At 54.3% G+C, this 20,173-nt stretch overlaps 1 protein-coding gene across 1 annotated transcript; it reads left to right on the plus strand.

The window, feature by feature from the left end:
- Window positions 1–1,992: 1,992 nt before the first annotated feature.
- LOC135883593 (sestrin-3-like) lies at window positions 1,993–16,548 on the plus strand. The gene is made up of 9 exons (XM_065410802.1): window positions 1,993–2,102; window positions 11,099–11,302; window positions 11,807–11,989; window positions 12,548–12,781; window positions 12,878–12,989; window positions 13,702–13,820; window positions 14,638–14,828; window positions 15,748–15,892; window positions 16,459–16,548. Exons 1-9 carry the CDS (start codon window positions 2,037–2,039, stop codon window positions 16,546–16,548), a joined length of 1,344 nt encoding a protein of 447 aa, XP_065266874.1. The 5' UTR covers window positions 1,993–2,036.
- Window positions 16,549–20,173: the final 3,625 nt, after the last annotated feature.

Below are 20,173 nucleotides of genomic sequence, written 5' to 3' on the forward strand. Positions count from 1 at the left end.
AATACTGTACATAGTGTTTGAATACTATGAAGAACGTTTAAACAAAGGCTGTTCCACAGTAAATCTACTGCTGTTCCTCCTGCAGGCGTTTCCCCTTTCGTTTCTGTCATAAGCATTCAAATACAAGGGTTCCACACCCCCTTTTCTGTACTTTAGCACACTCCTCTAGCACATTCCCCTTGAAGCTTTCCCAGAGACTGTGTTGTGTCCCTTGATTTGGGCCTTCCTCACACATTGCGTCCTGCATTTGGGCCTTGGCAGGTTGAGGGGTATTGCTGTGACTGCTACACAGCTGTCTCCTTCCACCACACAGCTAACTGCATTTCAGTGTTTGGGGACGATACCCCTGGATATAAAAAAAATCAACAATAAATATCTCTTTGGTATGGGGCTTAAATTTTTCAGAATCCTTGACGACATTAACTAATGAGTCCTCAGTCTGTTGTGGAAGGAAGGGAAGAAATATTATTGTCCCAATTTTACAGAGGAGAAACATGGTTGGTTTGTTTATTTACTGATGCCCTCCCAAGTCCTCTGACAGGTCCTAGACCTAGTGGAACACATCATGCCTGACCCCAGGAGTGTACAGTCTGAACTCGACAGACCACACAAGCTCACACAGACCCATGGGGTCCAAGCTCAAAGCAAGACCATTTTTTCTTAGTTGTTTCTTCTTAGATGCCACGGACAAGGTGTGCTTAGTAATACAGCTTATTACTACTGACTAGTGTAAGGACTTGAGAAGACACCTGCCATACGAAGGAATGAACCTACTAGCCAGAGGCAGAAACGGAAAGAGGAGGCTAGGGTCTCCACTGGTGAGGGCTAGGGCAAGGTCCAGCTGAGAAGCCTAGCTCCTTGCCACCAGCTGCTGGGGGAAGGGCAGAAGCTACTGGTCTTTCTACCCCAGTGCTTGGAGGTTCCATCTTTTAGATCAGCCTCTGCTAGTACAATGTTTCTCATCGTGGGGGCACAGAGCAGAGAAGATCCATACTGGTGGGACAGCTATACAAATCCAGCTACACCCTCCCTTCTACATTGCAAACCTGCTGCCACATCTGCAAGTAACTCCAAGGAAGCCACTCACCTTCCCCCGAGTACAGCCACTAACGCAGCAAGCTGTAACCACAGCCCACATGGACCGGCTGCCAGCCCGCCCAGCCAGCCAGCAGCCTGCCAGCCCTAGCACCTCTTCTTTGCTCCCGCAGCTCTTAGCTCAGCCTTCGCGGGGTGGGAGCAGGGGGAGGGAATGAGAAGGTAAATGCCCAACCGAATAGTCAAGATGGGGGTGAGGAGAGTCTGCAAGAAAGACAAACAAGGAGAATAAAATTGACTGCCTGAAGGGAGAGAAACCCGAGAGAAAAGGGAGGAGAGGCCATGTCAGCTGTTCCTTGCATGGCACCAGGCGCTGGGAGCAGCACCCAGCCCTTCCCTGGGGCACCACCAAAGCCAGTCTGGAAGTTGCTGGGCTGGCAAGTGGCCTGATGATGCACAGCTCCTGCCCCATCTGGCTGCTGTAGGGGAACAAGCGCTGGCCGTCCATCAGCCCCAGGGGCACCGGGCTGCTGGAGGGGGTGGGGAGCAGGGGGCTCGCAGCTCCAGGGCTGGCTCCCGGCAGGAGACTGGCCCGAGCCCAGCCGGCCGCGAGCAGCAGCCGCCAGGGCACAGCCTGCGGGCTCAGGCCGCCGCCGCTTCCGTTCCGGGGCGGGACCAGGAGAAAAGGCTCCGCTGCCTGCCCAAAGCGCGAGGCCCCGCCCCTTTACCCAAGAGTGGGCGGGACTACATCCCTTGACAGGCAGGTAACTTTCCACCCTCGTCCACGTGGTCCGGCAAGCCACCGCCCCCTCCCGGCCGGACTCCAGCCCCTTGGCTCGGATTGGCTGAAGGTTTACAGCGTCCCCGCCTATCTCCACAGCGATTGGTCGCTGTTGTAAACCGGGCATGCCCCCTTCGGGCTCCAGCTCCTCGCTCTGCCCCGGCTTGCAGTTTTCCTGGGCAGGCGGCTGGAGCGGGCCGGTACCGTCAGGCAGCTAACCATGATCCTGTGTCCCCCGAGCACGGAGCACCCCCGCGGAAACCAGTGCCAGCGGCTGCAGGGCCAGGTGAGCGCCAGTGTCCCCCCTCCCCCGCGGAAACCAGTGCCAGCGGCTGCAGGGCCAGGTGAACGCCACTGCCCCCAGTGCCCCCCCCCGAAACCAGTGCCAGCGGCTGCAGGGCCAGGTGAACGCCAGTGTCCCCCCTCCCCCGCGGAAACCAGTGCCAGCGGCTGCAGGGCCAGGTGAACGCCACTGCCCCCAGTGCGCCCCCCCCCCCGAAACCAATGCCAGCGGCTGCAGGGCCAAGTGAACGCCACTGCCCCCAGTGCCCCCCCCGAAACCAGTGCCAGCGGCTGCAGGGCCAGGTGAACTCCAGTGGCCCCCCCCCCGCGGAAACGAGTGCCAGCGGCTGCAGGGCCAGGTGAGCCCCAGTGCCCCCCCCCCCCGAAACCAGTGGCAGCGGCTGCAGGGCCAGGTGAGGACGCGGGTGACTTCCCGTCCCAGTTCGGGGCCCCCCATCCCGCTGCACGCAGAGCTGTGTAGACCTTCCGGCCTGCGGTGGCCCCCGCCCGCCTCTCCCGCTAATCGGCCCCTGTCCCGGCGGTGCGGGAGTCTGCGCCCAGCCGCTGGCCCCGGGAAAGTTGGGGACGGAGCCTGGAAGCTGCCGCGGGCACTTTGCCTCGCTGCCGGGGCGCCTGGCCCCGCTCCCGGCCCCGGGGGGCGCTGGCCACCGGGGACCGTGTCCTCTCCTCGCCGCACGGCTTCGCTCCGCAGCTGTTCCGCGCCGGGCGCACGAGCCGCCCCGTCCCGCCCCGCTGCAGGTGCCGGGGCAGGAGCATCTCCCGAGCCCGGAGCAGGTTCTTTGTCCTGGGATGCTGATGCGAGTCCTCCCCATCACTGCCAATCAAAGTTGTTTTTCTCCTTTCCTGCCGCACTGCCCCCGCTGCCCGCCGGGGGCGCTGCGGCTGGAGCGAGACAATGGAGCGGCCGGGCGCTCGGCCGGGCAGGGGGCTCTCGCAGGGGCAGAGGCCGGGGACCTGCTCGCTTCCCTCTGCTGCTCCGGGGGAGTCCCGGGGACTGGCCCTGGCGCAGGGCGGCCTTGCTGGAGCTCTCCCAGTGCCTGGCTCCCCGGAGTTCCCTCCAGCCTTCAGATTAAAGTGCGCCCGGCCCCCTCGCAGATCTCCAGTGCCCCACGCTGGACTTGCCCTTAGCCACGGAGCCTGCCCTGTTTCCTAGTCCTGACCGCAGCCCACGTGTGTGCTGTGTCCTGCGGAATGTTTGTATTGGTACCAAGTGGGCCCTGCAGTGCCCTAGTCTAGAGCCGGACTCTGATGCTTCAGAACAGTGAGTCTGGGTCCTGTCGCCTGCCTGCCTGCTTACTGGTCAGTTAATCCGCCTTCTCCCCAGTACCTTGGGCATCTAGTGTGGTTGCTTCTAGAGTTACTCCCTGACACTGGAAAGGCTCTACCAGAGAGCCTGCAGCAACTCCTGGCAGACTGAAATTGCTACGCATGGTTAATGGATCTGGGAATTTGGGATACCAAAGAGCCAGGGAGAGAAGTGGGGAGATGAAAGCGTCTCCAGAGCCACCTGTATGACATGGGGTTTCTGGAGTCCTGGGCTGTGGAATTCTCTCTCACTGGAGCCATGGGGGGAGGAGGACCTCACCTTAGTACCAAGAGGACAGGTGCCGAACACACTCTGCCCCGACGTGCATTGTTGGGCGGTTCAGTGAGTGCTCTCTGCAGACAGTTATTTACCCCTCATCACCCCTGTGCTGGGTCCCCTGCTGAAGTGGGTGTGAAGTGTCGTGCACTCCTAAGAGGCCTGCAGTACCTGAACAGAGCTTACAGGCTTTTCAGCAGCCAGGGCGCTCCCTACTCCTGGCAGTGTGCCTGATGTGGGGAGAAGAGAACAAATCCCTTTTGCCCTGGCTTCCTGTGCCTGCTCTTGGAAATGACACCCTGGGAAGATGGACATGAGTTGATTTAGGTTTCATTAATGTACAGTTACCAGGCTCCACAGGCTTCTTCAAATGGGAACTTGTGGGGAGTGTCTGAATAGCTCCAGGTGACTTCCAAACCTCTAAGGGCGGGCTGGGCACTTCTCGGAGTCCAGTGGGGGTCAGGAGCTGAGCACAGACCCATAGAAAGGGAGCGAGAGCTGTTTGCTGCAGCATGTGCTGCTCTGCATGCTGCTTCTCCTGCTGACGGAATGACATCACTTTGCTTTGAGCCAGAACTCCGATCTGGCTTTGGGAGCTCAGCCCTGGAGCTAGTGGGAAGGGACAAAAGGCAGCAATGCAGGGGCCAAGCTGCAAGTGCAGTGCTTGGGATTCTGGCCTCTGAGCCTGGGAAGTAGGGCCATAGCATTGTCACCAGGCTAAAAAGGCACCAAAGCCGACTCTTTGGTGCCAGAGCTAACAAACGCTCTTAAGAAAGGGGAAGTTGGGGGGAGGAGAGGGAAAGGCCCACCTAGCGGTGTGGAGCTGGGTAATTTTGCACTGTTGCTCCTCACTGTCTCTGGTACAGAGAGCTGCTGGGCAGTAAAGGGGAACAGGAGCTTCTCAAAGAACTGCAGGAAAAGCCATTTAAGATTTTAAATAGTGAACTGAATCAGGAGAGCCTTGGCATGTACGCCTTACACCAGAACACCTGCACATCCTCCCCAGGGCCGGGGGAGACGCTTCAAGCTGCTGCTGCTGTCATCAAACCCTGCTGAATCCCCGAACTGCCATCCTCCCGGCACCTTCAGGGTGGCACGGCACTGCCAAGGGACACTGACTCCTGGAAGATTGAAAAGCCTCTAGGTCACTGTTTAAATGCTCCCCTGTATTGATGACTGAGGAATTCAAGGCTGTGTGCACTGGGCATTGTGGCTATCCTATGGGAATCCCATGGCTCATCAGCCCCTCTTCTAGTCTGTGTGGTAGATGCTCTGAAAAGTCTCTGTTCTCCCCCTCAGTTTTGGGGCTGTGAGTTGGGCAGGCAGCTGGCTTGACTCTTCCTTGCATGCATCCTGTTCACAGAGGATTGGTCAGTGCCGCTTGGCTCAGCTGTTGATTGGCCGACCTCCCCTAGTGTGGAACAGGAAGGCTTTGGCTGCTTTGTACATTTCCATGTTGGTCAGCACCTGCCTTGGCAGGACTCTGGCCCCAGGAACAGAAGGCAGAGATGTGGTGAATTCAAATGAAGTGGCATCTGGGAACTGGACAAAACTCAGCCCCTGTCCTGAGGAGCTTACAGTCTATAAAACTGGAAAGCATCTGGTATTCAGAGCGATGTGCTCTAGCAGGGAGGAGAATGTCAATTAGCATTCAGCCTTTGAACTAATGTGAGAACCCCAGGCTCTTGGATCAGGCACTTGTCAGCCTATCAAAGGGGAGTACAATTTTGGAACGTCCTCTGGTCTGGCTTTAGCAAAAGATTTCTTCTGGGAATGTCAGGGAGGTGCCCTTGGGCAGGGTTGTGGGGTTCCTACCTTTTATTTATCCTATGTCCCAGGTGTGCTTGCATGCAACCTAGCCTGAGGAGCTAACAGTAAATTTCTCCAGAGCGCAGCTGGAGGTAACCAACCCAGAGAGTTCACACAGCCACCATTATTTGCACATCTTGGTGGCTCCACCTTGGGTTTTGCATTTGACAAGAATGTAATGGGTAAGGTTGGCTAATAAATGAGCTCTGAGGAGGGTGGCCATGGGATTGGGAGGATGTTTCCCATGTAGGGCGCAGCATGAGAAAAGGTAGAGTTTGACCTTAGTGCCTGAATCAGGAAGGTGGCAGCCAGGCCAAAGATGAAGGCGGGGTGGAGTTGTGCAGGTCCCTGAAGGTGGGAATGCGGAGTTGAAATGTGACACAGATGGTGAAGAGAATCCAAGGTGGGGGTCGGGGAGAGAACTCCAGCTGGAATGCCGGCGTGAGACTCAGGGAAAGCTACAGTAGCTGGATGGGACAGGGTTTGGGAGCGAGGGTAGAGAGGAAAGAGATGGATTTTGGAGCTGATGGGGAGAATCAACTGAAAGCATGGGTGAGAGTCTGGGACATGCTGACAGTGCTGTTGGGGGCGGGGGGGAGATAAGGAGCTCTTGTTTCTATGCTGAGTATGAGCTGGTGCTGGGAGAAGGCCATTCGCAGAGACCATCTCAAGTCCAGACTTGCATAGAGGGGCTGGACCGGATTAGAGAGCGAAACTGAAGCTGGAGAATGGATGAGGTATCCGGGAAGAGGGGATGAGGAAGGCCCCATTGGAGAGGGTTGGGACACTGGAGTATCCTGGGAAGGATGCGCAGCAAGGTGTCTAACTTGCCTCTGTGTGCGGGTCTGGGTATTAGGATCTCCGGTTGGAAGCAGTTTCCTTCTGCACCCAGTAGAAGCAGAGGGAGTAGAGAAGGGATAAGTGCCCCTCCGTCACATCTGCCCCTGTGCTATAATTACCCACGTGCTTGGGAGTGTTTTAGTCTGCAAAGCCCCAAAACAGCCCAATGAGAGAGACTGCTGCATCCTGTGGTTGGGGCTGTGTTTGTACTTAGACGGGTTGCCACTGTATGCAAAATCCTCTGCCCAGAAAGGAAGGGAATGCAAAGGCAGAATAGTAACAGATTTTAATGGCAACCACTTTCTGACTGTCAGACTGGCTTCATTTACAAGCCCCAGGACTACTTCCTAAAACACCACCCAGGCCAGCTTCACAGACAATCCAGGCAGCTTTTCCTGCCTCTTGCAGGATCACAACTAACCGGTATTGGAACTGAGCCAAGGGCACTGGTGGATAACGCAGAATAGAATCTGCTTTGCCTTCCTGCGGCCCCACTGACTTCTGCATTTCTAAAAGGAGCAAAAACCTGTTTGCTGACAGGTTGTTTTTTTGGAGTGTGGGAGGACCTGGAGATGTGCCGGGAGAAGGCATGTTGAGCAAGCTGGGGGTATTTCTGCTTACTCACTTTTCTGATCATTACTGTCTTCGAATAGCCTCTCAAAAGTCCCACTGTTCAAAGTGAAGCCTGGTTTGCGGCTCTAGGGCAAACTGAATTGAAGCTCCAGCAGTGACTAGATTTCTTCCAATGCACAGGCAAAAGCGGGCTCCAAAGCTGCACATGCACTGCAGTGTCCCCCAGAGTGAAATAATTTGCTGGGCCTGTGTTGTTGCCATTGTTCCCCACCAGAGGCCAGATCTAAGGGGCACAGGGATCCTGAGGGGGCTGCTGCACCCACTGGTGTGAAGTGGTTTCCATCATATGCAGGGTTTACAGCAGTGATGTGCCGAGTCTTCATTTATTCACTCTCATTTAAGGTTTCACGTGCCAGTAATACATTTTAACGTTTTTAGAAGGTCTCTTTCTATAAGTCTATAATATATTACTAAACTATCGTTGTATGTAAAGTAAATAAGGTTTTTAAAATGTTTAAGAAGCTTCATTTAAAATTAAATTAAAATGCAGAGCCTCCCCAGACCGGTCGCCAGGACCCAGGCAGTGTGAGTGCCACTGAAAATCAGCTCGCATGCCACCTTCGGCATGCGTGCCATAGGTTGCCTACCCCTGGTTTACAGTTTGGGTCAATGGCCCTCAGCACCCTGAAGGGGCACTGTGGATTTTTACAAGAGCAGTGATTAAAATGTGATGCACCTCTTTCCTCTGCCCTGAGCCTGGCTACCACTGCAGTGGCTTGTGGGAATCCCTGCTACAGGGGATCCCGAACTCACTGAGGCAGGGTTACGGAGCAGGAGAGAGCCACTCACAGAGCTCTTGGGAGTCATTGTGGATAGTTCCCCAGCGGCTAGAAAGAAGTAAATGATGGGCAAAGAGCCCCCTTACTGCTTGCTTATTCTTCCATATCTAGGCTGATGTGCCTCATCACCCCTGGGCTAGCTGCTCTGGGGAGATGCTGAGGTAGTGGCAAGGCCTGGCAGTCTGCAGCAGCAGCTGGAACAATAGGATAACTCACAGCGATAGCTGGGGCAACAGCCCAATACTTTCCTAGGTCTTTGTGTGACAGGCAATTCCTGGTCTCCTATTTGGATATCTTCCCAGGGGGATACAGCCAGAGCTTGTCTCAGGTAGCTGCAGAGTTTCACAGGACTCTGAAAGAGTCAACATATATTATTTGATCCCATAACTGCCTGGCAAAGCTGGCCTTCCTCCCCTAAGGAGACAGAATTTCCCTTGTCTGGGGAGTGCGCGCACCCAGAAGACTCAGCACAGATTTCTGGCTTGTTCTCCCCTGCTGCACACTGACAAGATGAGCCAGGCACCTCTTATTTATATCCACTGGGGGCGTTTGCCCACAGCAGGGTTGTGGGGGGACAATGGCGCAAAACTGGGCTCAGACGTTGTTGCAAAGGTATTTGCAAGTGGGTAGTGCTCCCCCTGCCCTCAAAGAGATTGAGCTTGTCGTCTTGTCGCCCCAAAAGGGCAGGACTGTGGCAGGATTATGGGCTTCACTGGGAGAAGGAGCTACAGCAAAGGCGCAAATGAATTTTCACTTAAGCTTTTGTCGCTATTGAGTCTTGCAATATTAACATACAGATAAATGAGCTAATGGAAAGAGAGTTCAGTTAGGTGACTGGTTGCTGATGCAGTCTGGCTTTTCCATCCCTCAATATTGCTGTCACTCTAACAGTTAAATAATAACCTTCTAGATCACTTAGAAGCTACAGTCCAAGCTTTTGGACAAGCACAGGTTTGTAGATCTACTGGTGGCTGAAACGGTGGCTGCTAAAACTGGGTGGGAATTAAGGGCGGGAAGGGAAAGCAAGGTGGAAGCTGGAATGACGGAATATTTAAGGTCTTTAATCTCATTAGCCCCAGGGCTAAAGACACACAGGCTAGCTAGAAAATGGTCAGTATTCAATGGCATGCTGGGTTCACTTGGCTAACTTCAGGCACTCACTGCAGTATCAGTCTAAGAGCTCTGGCCTACCAACCCCAAATGGTGCTGACGTATTGATCCCCTTTCCGTGGGGCCTACAGCTGAGAATACCGCTGACTGTGGGCAGAAAAGCGCTTGCTGTCTGTACCTGCCCAGCAGTGCCAGTTTGCAATCAGGGAGCAGCTGCTGTCCCGTGAGGTTCTAGCTGACATGGTGGGGGCAGCGAGAGAGTAGAATAAACTGCTTAGGGAAGATGCTAATGTAGCACCAGGAGGGGGAGAGAACTAACTTTTCTGCAGTGCCCCTGTACTGGACGACACAGATAGGCCTGTCTTCTCCGGGCTAGTATCTACCTAGGATAGGTAACAAGCTTGTACTCTTGGTTTGCTGCAGCTGAGAGTGTGCTGCCTGGATTCCTGTATAGGACCCAATCCTCCCACCTCCAGGAGCCCTGACGCTCAGCACAAGCTGGAAACGTGACTCTGACCAACAGGTTAGAACCACTGCTTGGGCCCCTCTGCATTGCTCCCCCTCCCTTGGCTGGCCTGGGACTGGCTCTGTAAGCAGAAGGGAACAAACCAGTCCTCAGATGGTCTTCATGCCAAACGACCTGTGAAGACCAGAGGGAGCTGGGAGCTGGGGGAGGGGGCAAGTGCCTGCTTTCTTTGTCTAGCATGTACGTCCTCTGTTGCTTTCTGCTGTTCTGGTCACGCACTGTCCTTGTAAGGACCAGGAGTGTGTGTTGGCCTTCCTGAGGCTTCAGCTCCTGGCTGGAGAGAATAACTCCACGGTCTGTAGCGGCCTTGGTGGGGAAGGGGCTGCCCAGAGCTGACTAGCACTATGGGCTGAGTGAGTGTGAGCTCACAGTTTCCCAGGAGAGGGCTGGGGGGAGAAACATCTCAGTGTTGATCTCTTCACTGCATGGTCTTGCCAAAAGAGCCAGCTCTCAGGCAGGTTCTGGTTGAGGATTGGCTTCCTCTTTAAACTCCCTAATGGGTCCTGTTGCTGCATGTAGCCAAGGGGGCTTGCAGAAGGGGGTGAATGGGGGAGGAGTGCTTCATTGCTAACTAAATAAGGCGAGAGGTTATGCCTGTCTTCAGACACCCACAGTAAAAGTAGTTGTGCCTCTCGCTTGTTGGGGTGAGTGACCATGGTGCCCAGATGCTATGGTAACAGATACATAAGAAAGAAACCTTTAGTCAGAAGCACTTGCTGTAAGAGGATAATGGGGTTCATGTGCATTGCCCTGTAGTCCCTGACCTTCTCCTGTACAATTGGAATGATACAGCTGGGCACTGGCTTCTCTGCAAACTGCCTGTGGCCGCGTTCCCCTGCAAGGAAGGGAAATCCTAGGACACCGCTGCTCTGAGGAGGTGTGGGCCCTCCGACCAGTCCTGGGCTACTGGATATTCCCTGCCTCCAGCATTCTTCTCAAAAGGAGCTGACTCACTGCTCTTGAATGGGACTGTTGGGTGCACAGGTGCTCCCGTTCTCCTGACACAGGCTGGAGGCCTAGAGGCACTAGCCATCCCTAGAAAGCCAGACCGGCACAGGAGTGCTGTTTCCAAGATTTTGAGAGCGCTTTCTGAGTAGGGATGAAGGCCTTGCGCACTGAAATGGAAAAGCCTATTGAATCCCTCTTGTTCCAGCTCCATGGGGCAGATGCAAGATTACGCCTGTTCTCCAGAGCTTCATCCACTATTCAAGCCCCAAGCAGTGGTGCTTCCAGCTGTTCCAGTGGGGAGACTGCGCCACACACTAACTGGACATGACTCAGGCAGCTTCAGTTTAACAAGAGGGTTAAGGCCTGCCTGCCTCTTACAAACAAGCTCCCCCCTTTGCAGCCAGTATCGGCCTCCTCTTTCAGCGTGGCTTGGATCCCCAAACCCGGCGTGGCAGTCTCCGACCAGAGAAATGGCTGTTGGCCAAACTTCTGGCCTTCCCTTTAGTGGGCTTGGGTCGAGGGCCATAGAGGAAGAATCTGCCCTGAAACAAGGGAACCTCAGCTCCCTCCTTGTGACATTTTCTGCTGAGCTCTGTTAGCCCTGGGCGTGCTTACGAGGGCCAACTCCTGCAATGCTGGGACTAGCACCATTTCAGCCTTTCTCAGCTCTCCAGCAGACTCCAAGCCCCCAGGTGAAAGCCAGCTCCTGCTGGAGTGCGCCAGCTCTAACACTGCGGCTCTCTCTCCCTCAGGTAGTGAAGATGACCAGTAGCGACCAAGAGCGACCACAGTTCCTGTTTGTGAAAGCGCTGGCCAGCCGCGGGCGCCTGGAGGCAGTGACACAACAGATGGGCTACCACCCACAGTACCTGGACAGCTTCCTCAAGATGCAGCACTACCTGCTTCACATGGACGGCCCACTGCCATTTGCCTGCAGACACTACATCGCCATCATGGTACGTACCAAACCCTCACCTCTTGGAAAGCAGCTGAAGTAAAGGCCTCCTTCCTGGCCCTATTGCAACAGCCTGCCAGGGCTGAACGGTAGCCTGCCGGAGCACTCGGTCCTTAGCTTGGCTGGTGCCCAGTGTCTAGTGGCTCCCACGTCTCCATAGAAGGCTCAGTGATGGGGGAGGCAAGGGTGAGCTCTGCTCTTGGTCACCATTATTCTGTGCTGATAGAGTCTGGGGTCACCTCTCCCTGCAGAAGGCCCCAGTTAGGTTCTGTGTCTTGTGTCCCTCTGCAGGAGCTTGGATATCCTTTGTGGCTTGGCCCTAGCCAGGCTCCAAAGGTTCTCTTTGGGTGGGTGGCCTTGGACTTCATGGTCAGCTGGAGTCTTCAGACAGTTGCCCGTGCTGGTTATCTGGGTGGTGTCCCTGGCCCCGTGGATACTGCATTGTCCTCTGGAGAAGCTGCTAGGGCTGTGCTTCATGCACTCAGGGTCTGAGTTGATCTTGCAGGCAGCTGCTCGGCACCAGTGCTGGTATCTGGTGAATCTGCACATGCTGCAGTTCCTGCGAGTGGGGGGAGATCCCCAGTGGCTGCGGGGCCTGGACTTCATCCCTCCCAAACTCCGCAATCTTAATGAGATCAACAAGATCCTGGCTCATCGGCCTTGGCTCATCAGCAAGGAACACATTGAGGTAACTGCACGTGGGACGTGGATATGAAGAGTCTGGGTGTGGGCTGATGGGTGGAATGAGAAGAGAACATAGGGCTGAGAGCTGCCCACTCCTCCCATCATGCACGGCCCCCTTGCAGATTCCTTCAAAAGGGGGCCTGGCATGAAGAGGGAGGAGACCTTGGGTGAGTCACTTGATGGACGGGGCAGACAGTAACCCCGTCTACAGATGCAGGCATTATATAATGACACATGAAGAGAAGGGAGTACTTCACAAGTGGAGAACCAGTGTTGATAGGGCCAATTCGATCAGGGTGGATGTAGTCCACTCCCAATAATAGATGAGGAGGTGTCAATTTCAGGAGAGGCCTGCATCTGTAACTTTCACTCGATGCATCTGAAGAAGTGAGTGTTTTTTTTTACCCACGAAAGCTTATGCCCAAATAAATCTGTTAGGCTTTAAGGTGCCACCGGAGTCCTTGTTGTTTTTGTGGATACAGACTAACATGGCTACCCCTGATACTAGTAACCAGTCTGTTTTCTTGCTGTGCTATCAGTCTCTGTCTGACCTACCCCACAGAAGCTGCTGAAGATCAGTGAGCAGAGCTGGTCTCTGGCAGAGCTGGTCCACGCTGTTGTCCTCGTGGCGCATTACCATGCTCTCGCCAGCTTTGTCTTTGGTTGTGGCTGTGAGCAGGAGTGGCTGGATGGCAGGAGCATACTGAAGTCAACGTTGCCAGGAAACCAGTGTTTCTGTGAGTCCGCCAGTGGGAACAGCTGTAATCTGGAATTGCTGCGCATCAACCGCAAACGGGTGAGCCACCAAGGATTTAACTCTCCCAGTGGCCAGGGGGCCAGCGGAACGAGGACTGCTGGCTGATTAACAGTTGTGTATTGTCTTCCCACACAGTCTCTGGATTCCTGTGTGGAGCTGGAATCGCTCCGGGAACGTATCCAGAGGATCCACCTGGAGACTGAGGGCCGAGAGGAAACGAGGCCACCACCACAAGACAGAGAGGAAGGTAATCCAAAGGGGCAGGCTGGAGATCTGGCACCCCAGAGGTCTCTGCTAGGAGAAGGGCAAGCCACCAATTTAGGCCTGTCCCTGTAGAGGCTGCAGGTGCCACCCAGGACTCTCCTCTCTTTGTAGGACTAGAAGGATGTGCCACAAAGAATTACATCCAAGCTCCTTGCACTGCAGAGTATCTAGTGGGGGCCACAGGAGTATGGAATTGGGGGTTAGTGTCCTTAACACTGGTTAATCCACACCCTTCCAGATCATTGGAGAAGACTGATGATGTTTTCCAGGACTGTAGAGAGGAGGAAAAGCAGAGGAAATGACAAATGTGGCTTTAGGGAACCTGAGAAATAATGATGCTGAAGAGACCTCTTTCCCCAAGGGAGGGAAGGGAAGTGCCATTGATTTGTCTTTCAGAAGTGAAGAAAGCCCCAGGGAGTGTTGTAAGGATCAGTTTTGCCCTGGGAGAATGGCTTAGATGGGATGTAACACTCATGAAACATGTACCAGAGCGCTTGGCTGGGATTGACTTTGCTGGCTCTGCAAGCTCAGAGAGGCAGTAATGCTGTGGGGAGTTGGGATTCCATGCCCCAGGAGATCTCTCTGGAGGGAGACCATGCCCCTTGCTGCTGGATGCTGCAGAGAAGCAGCATAAACTTGTGGCAGATCTGTTCTAATCTCCTCTGTGGGTGGCGGTGGGGTCTTTTTTTCCTCAGATTTTGATGGGGAAATCGTCAGAGCCACAGATCTCTCCTGCTATGTGCAAGACCCTGACTTTGGATACCAGGACTTTGCCAGGCGAGATGAAGATCAGACCCAGATATTTAGAGTCCAGGTGAGTGTTTTGTTCTTTTTTTTTTTTTTTTTTTTTTTTTTTAATGGGGTGACCCTGGAAGGCAGGAGCAGAGTCTGGGCCCAGGATCTTTGTTCCATGTCAACAGTAGGGTGAGAGAGAGTGCCATGCGGCTGCTCTAGGCTCACATGCCTTATACTAAAACAGCATCCACAGGAGGCCATGAGTGAGAGAGGGCTACACCCGCCACTGTCGTGGTGCGGCGTCGCTCTGAAAAGTAACAGAGTCCTGTGGCACCTTTAAGACTAACAGATGTATTGGGCAGTCACCCACGAAAGCTTATGCTCCAATACATCTGTTAGTCTTAAAGGTGCCACAGGACTCTCTGTTGCTTTTTACAGATCCAGACTAACACGGCTACCCCTCTGATACTCTGAAAAGTGACGGTCAAGATGCCCCATCTTACAAGAAGCAGGTTGTGGAGGGAGATGAGTCAGAGCTACTGACCTTGGGGACAAATAAGTATTCTGCTGTTGCAGATCCAGCACAGCTCTGGGGGAGGGAGCCAGATTCTGTTCAGCAACCGCTTTGCTGCCAAAGTTCCAATAGCAGGATCAGATGTTCTCTTGCACCTGGACAACCCCACTAGAGGCAGGTGTAACTGGGGGCAGGGTTTGGCTGCTGGCAGAGCAGGAAAGCCTCTTGCTGTTCTGATTCCAGCAAGAGCTTGTCCTGTCTAAGACATAACACACACTGGACACGATGCCGCTTTCCGCCTCAGTGACTTTTCCACTGGCTCATTTCATGGGGCTGCTGAGTTCCCCCTCTGGCACTGAAGGCATCTTGCTCTGTTTGGCAGGATTACTCCTGGGAGGACCATGGATTCTCGCTGGTAAACAGACTCTACTCTGACGTTGGCCACCTCCTGGATGAGAAGTTCCGTACAGTTGACGGTCTCCAGAGCAATGCCATGGCCAAGCGGCAAGGCTGTGAATCTTCTGTCTTCAAACGGGGCATCTGGAACTATATCCACTGCATGTTCGGAATCAGGTATCCAAGGGGTCTCCGTGCAAGGCCTACATGGGGTTGTCACTGGAGAAAATCTAACTCTTAGCATATGTGGGATTCGTCCGGGAGAGGAGCTTGGCCTGAGAAATGGGGATGTTACAGCTACCTCTGTGCCCCAACCTTGTGGGGCATCTTCCAGACTAGTTAAGAGAATCAGTGAGGAATTAAACGGGGATCGGTTGACATGAGCCTTCGAACCTGGCTGAGCTTCGGGATGACAAGGTTGCCCATGGTGCTCCCCCAGCCCCTTCTCAGGATGTCTTGTGGGAGTGGCTCAGGTATGGCTTACGTTAGGTAGCAGCAGAATTGTTTTGCTATGCCCTCCCACTTCTTACCGGCCGTAAGAGTGAGCAACGGGGGGGAGGGAGGGGGGGAGGAGCGAGCGGGGAGAAGGGGTGGCTCAGGGAGAAGGGGTGACATGGGGGCGGGGCCATGTTTTGGGCACCAGTGGGCCCCCCCACTTTTAGTGAGCTTCCATTGCCCCTGAACCAAGGTGTGTGTCAGCTACTGCCACTCCTGTATGTAAGCCTAGTGCCTCCAGATCAGTGAGCAGGGCTGGCTCCAGGGTTTTTGCCGCCCCAAGCGGCGCAAAAAAAAAAAAAGCCGCGATCACCATCGGCGGCGGCAATTCGGCAGGAGGTCCTTCGCTCCGAGCGGGAGTGAGGGCCTGTCTGCCGAATTGCTGCCGAATAGCTGGACGTGCCGCCCCTCTCCAGAGTGGCCGCCCCAAGCACCTGCTTGGCAAGCTGGTGCCTGGAGCCGGCTCTGTCAGTGAGCAGCAGGGGCCTGATACAAGTGGTCACTCCAGCTCCTCTGGCTGCTATCCTGATCCTGGAGAAGGTTGTGGCAGGTGGGCACATGGAAGCTGGTTCTCACATGCACCCTGGAACTCTTCCCACAGGTACGACGACTATGATTACGCAGAAGTGAATCACTTTCTGGAGCGTATGCTCAAAGTTTACATTAAAACTGTGACTTGTTACCCAGAGAAGACTAACCCAGAAATGTTCAGCCGGTTCTGGAAGCAGTTCAAGCACAGTGAAAAGGTACAGGGGCTCAGAGGAGAACATGGCACATCTAATATCTCCATGTAGTCTATTTGGCCAGTTTTTAGAGCCCGCAGTGCTTCAAAGGTAGCTTGTGCAGCTGTTGGGTTGAGCCCAAAGGTGGGAGGGACCAGAGCCTGGCACACAAGGTCCTTCCTTCAAACCAAAGAGGTGTCAGGGAGGATCCAGAGAACATAGAACTTGGGTGCTCCTGTGGGGCTGGAACCGGGCATCAGGGAGTGAGGCTCTTGGAGGCCTCGTCACTGATGGCGCTGCAAGCAGTCTTGGGGCACTAGTTGTGCTCCGCTGCACTGTGACCTGTGCTGAGCTGCGCAATGGTGAACAGCTGCAGTAACCCGGGAGAAGCAATGCCTCTGCATATGGTCCATGTCTACCCTGCAGGGCAGAACTGTCCTCCGCGCCAGTCCTGTTTGCAAGGCGCATGTGAGGAGTAGCTGCGCTCCCACTGGAGTGAGTCTCTATGGGAGACCTGCCCTGACTGGTGCCCGCAGATCACTGCGCTAAGCAAACTGCACCAAGCCTAAGTCCCTCTTTTGCTCCCTCAGGTCCACGTGAACCTTCTCATCCTGGAAGCCAGAATGCAAGCTGAGCTCCTGTATGCACTGCAAGCAATTACCCAGTACATGATCTCCTAGAGAGCAGGGATGGCTGGGTTATGGCAGGGGCGGCGCAGGCATCCCTGCCTCTCCATGGACTCCATACTTGAACCATCGGGCTGGAACTGGCTGCGATGGGTTTCTCTAATGTACTTGACTGTTCTGTTTCTATGGGGCACGATGAGTGACCTTGTTATGTGCAATTACCAAGCTGTGAGGCAACTCCGTGCTGCTGTGATGTAGGTGTGAAGCTGGAGATGCAAACGTGTCCATGGCCGACTCCCAAAGACTCTGGGCAGGGAGGGAAGGACGGGCAGGGAGAGGGCATGTCTCTCTTTAAAGAGATGGGCTCTAACCATCCACAGTGGAAGCCCCTTCACCCAGGCGGCACAGGGAGCCTGTCCATGGAGGCAGCCCAGTGCCGGCTCCTGTGTGCGTTCCAGCCCTGGGGCAGAGCTGCAAGCTTGCTCCCTTTCCAGCACTGCAGCAGCATCACACTGGGCATGGCTGGCTGTTCGGACGCAGCAGCTGTGGGGTGATGACGCTTGCTGTGGAGCAGCACAATCGGTAGGGGGGCTTGTGGGTGTGTTCTGAAACGCCTTTAGTCAGAGGAGCACTGGTTATGACACAGGTTTTCAGAGATGAGCAGATCCTCCCCCCTCCCCAGCACAGTACTGGAGGGAAACCAGCCTCCTGCACACGCTCCTGGCCATGCCTACCAAGCTCCTGGCAGCATCATGCGGAGTACATGTCAAGCTGTGGCACTCCTGAGGAGGTGCAGTGATCAACATGCTGTATTCTCCCAGTCCCAGGGACAGGCTCTTGTCCTCCGGCTCCTGGAGGTGGCTGCTTGGAATGTTTCCCTTCTGTAGAGCTGGGCTCTGGGACCTGCATCCCACCCTCTGGGTCTCCTATTGAGCCCCCTTTCTACAGAAAGCACAGGGGGGTCATTGTACCCAAACATGAGCTGGGTCACTAGCCAATGCTGCACTAGCCGTGGGATGGGTCACTTGCTGCTCAGTATTGCCATGTGGGCCATGGGCCTGTTTGCTCTGACAGGCCAGGTCAACTGAAACTGCCTCCATCCCCTCCTGTTATGGGGATGGCAGCCCTAGGACTGGAGCAGCTCCTGACCGACCAGCCTCCACCCGCCAGCTATGACCCACGCACAGGGCCTGCACCTCATTCTCGGCCCTGGGCAGGATCCACATGCTGCAGTGCTCTTCGTGACCCCGGGAGGGACTGAGGAGTAACAACCTGCCTACCCCTGTTACCGCTCGTGCTGGAGGAGAGCACGCCGTGCTGGGTCCCCAGCCATGGCTCAGTGGCTGGCTCAGCTTCAGAGGGAGATTCAGGTAAGGGCTGTGTACAGAGGCTCCTTCTCCAAAGAGCTTTTTGGGGCATGAGGACACAGCTGGGACCTTCCTAGTAACTGGAGTCTGGAGGGGAAGGGGCTGGGAGCTGAGTGTGAGGCACGCTGCTTTGGTCAGCCTGGTTAAGCTACAGAAAGCCTATTTTTGCTATAAATATAATTATGTTTGACACAATCTGCACCTGGCTCATCTCTCTTCACTTGCCCCGGCCGGAGAGCTAACCCTTGTACAGACTTGCATCTGAAGAAGTGAGGTTCTTACCCACGAAAGCTTATGCTCCCAATACTTCTGTTAGTCTTAAAGGTGCCCCAGGTCCCTCTGTTGCTTTTTACAGATTCAGACTAACACGGCTGCCCCTCTGACCCTTGTACAAGTGTGCTGTCGTCCGTCTGCTCGGCCTGCAGAGCTGCTGGCAGGCAGGGCCGAGCTGCACTGCCCTAGCTTGTGCAGTGGCTTTCTACAGTAGGTCTGGTCATTGCCTGCATTCCTGAAGTCTCCTAGCTTTGCCTGAGCCCCTGGAGATGCAGCAGTGCTGTGTGGGCTCCCTGGCTGGTCAGGATGGGGGGTTCTCTCTCCCCTCTGGTGCCCTTCGGCGCCATGGCAATAGGAGCCGATAAACTGTCCCTCCTCGTAAAGGAGACTGCTATGCCAAGCTCCATCTCCTCTCTCCCGCAGCAGCACTTTCGCTCTTGCTGTCCAAAATAGCTCCGGCATCTTGCAGCACTCTGCTCAACAGTGCCCAGGGAGTGTGACTGGACAGGAAAAGGGTTAACTGAACCTCCAGGACTCCACTGCAAGAAAGGAGCAATACTGCCACATGTGTGGGGGTGGGGCAGGGAGGTGTTGGGTAGCCTTAACCTCCCCTCCCACCACTAGGTTGTAGGACAGGAGTGAATTTAAGGCTTCACTCCTGCCAGGGCAGCTTGCCCTCAAAGAAGGTGGGTGGGCAAGTGCGTTGTTCTGGATCCCTGGAACAGCAGGAGCCTGGCAACCGTTCCAGCAGGAGGCTTTCTGGCCAAAGCCATGCAGGGGCTGATGACAATGTGGAAGCAGCTGCTCCTTTCCTATGCTGATTAGCTACACTTTGGGCCAAACAAGCTGTAAGATGTAAACCAAGTAGATCCCACTGGATTTTCACTTCTGAACAGAACTAGGAGAAGGGGTTTGCTTTTTTTGGCAGTGTATTTGCTGAAAAAGGGCAGTTTTGGTCAACCTTAAACTATTTGCAAATATGTCTAATTTGCCTAATAGTTTTGACTGAAGTGGAAAAACTCAATGTTTCTGGACATTTCAGCTCTCTGCACCGTAGCAGCCCAAAAGGCTAACTGGGTTAGGGCCTATTAGGAAAGGGATAGAAATCCATGGTGCACCCACACCTTGAATAATCTGTCCAGTTCTGGTTGCCCCTTCTCTGAAAAGGTACAGAAAAGGGCAGCAAAGATGATCAAGGCTATGGAAAGGCTTCCATGTGAGGAGAGACTAAAATGACTAGGTCGGTTCAGCTTAGAAAAGAGACTAAGGGGTGTGTGTGTGTGTGTGTAGGGGGGGGGGAGTTTTATTTACCCTTTCCCACAGTACAAAAACCAGGGGTCACCCAATTTAATAGGCACCAGCCATAATGCAAACATGAGGCAGTACATTTAGACACCACGCACACTTAACCTGTGGAACCCACTGCCAGGGGATGTTGTGATGGCCAAAAGTATTAACTGGGCTAAAAAAAGGCTTTAAAAAAGAAGATAAGTTCCTGGAAGATAAATCCAGCAATGGCTATGGACCAATACAGTCAGAGATGTGACCCTAAATCTCTGACTGCCAGGAGCTGGGAGGAGAAAACTGGTGGCTCATTCCTATTGCCCTCTTCGGTACGCTCCCGCTGAAGGCCTGGTACTGGCTCCTGTCAAGACAGAACCCTAGATGGACCAGCATAGCCATTCTCATGTTGGTGTTTCAGTAACATCTACTTCAATTTACCCTGAAACTTTTCAATGCAGGTATTTTTCAGAGAAACAATGCTGGAGCTCTTATCACCTTTAACTCAGAGGTGGAGGTTCATGCTGGCAATTCGTAACAGGCATTAGGCGGAGGACTGTGTGACATAGCCTGGAGGGTAGGGCACTTGTCTAGGATCTGGGAGACTCAAGTTCAAAGTAGCATTACACTGTTTCATCAGGCTAGACTGAGAAATACTGGGCGGGTGGTGCTAAGCCACTGCCACAATGCAGGAGCCCCAAGTTCAAATGCCTTGTGTACATCAGCCAGAAGGTAAAATTGACCCTGGGACTTCTGTA

This window comes from Emys orbicularis, chromosome 9 (assembly GCF_028017835.1).
Source record: "Emys orbicularis isolate rEmyOrb1 chromosome 9, rEmyOrb1.hap1, whole genome shotgun sequence".
NCBI lineage: Eukaryota > Metazoa > Chordata > Testudines > Emydidae > Emys > Emys orbicularis.

Excerpts from the sequence above, each read along its gene's own strand:
- LOC135883593 (XM_065410802.1), top strand. The coding sequence starts at position 2,037 with ATGATCCTGTGTCCCCCGAGCACGGAGCACCCCCGCGGAAACCAGTGC. Across the intron at positions 11,990-12,547 it reads TCAGCAAGGAACACATTGAG|AAGCTGCTGAAGATCAGTGA; the intron begins GTAACTGCACGT and ends CCTACCCCACAG. Across the intron at positions 12,782-12,877 it reads TGCGCATCAACCGCAAACGG|TCTCTGGATTCCTGTGTGGA; the intron begins GTGAGCCACCAA and ends CTTCCCACACAG.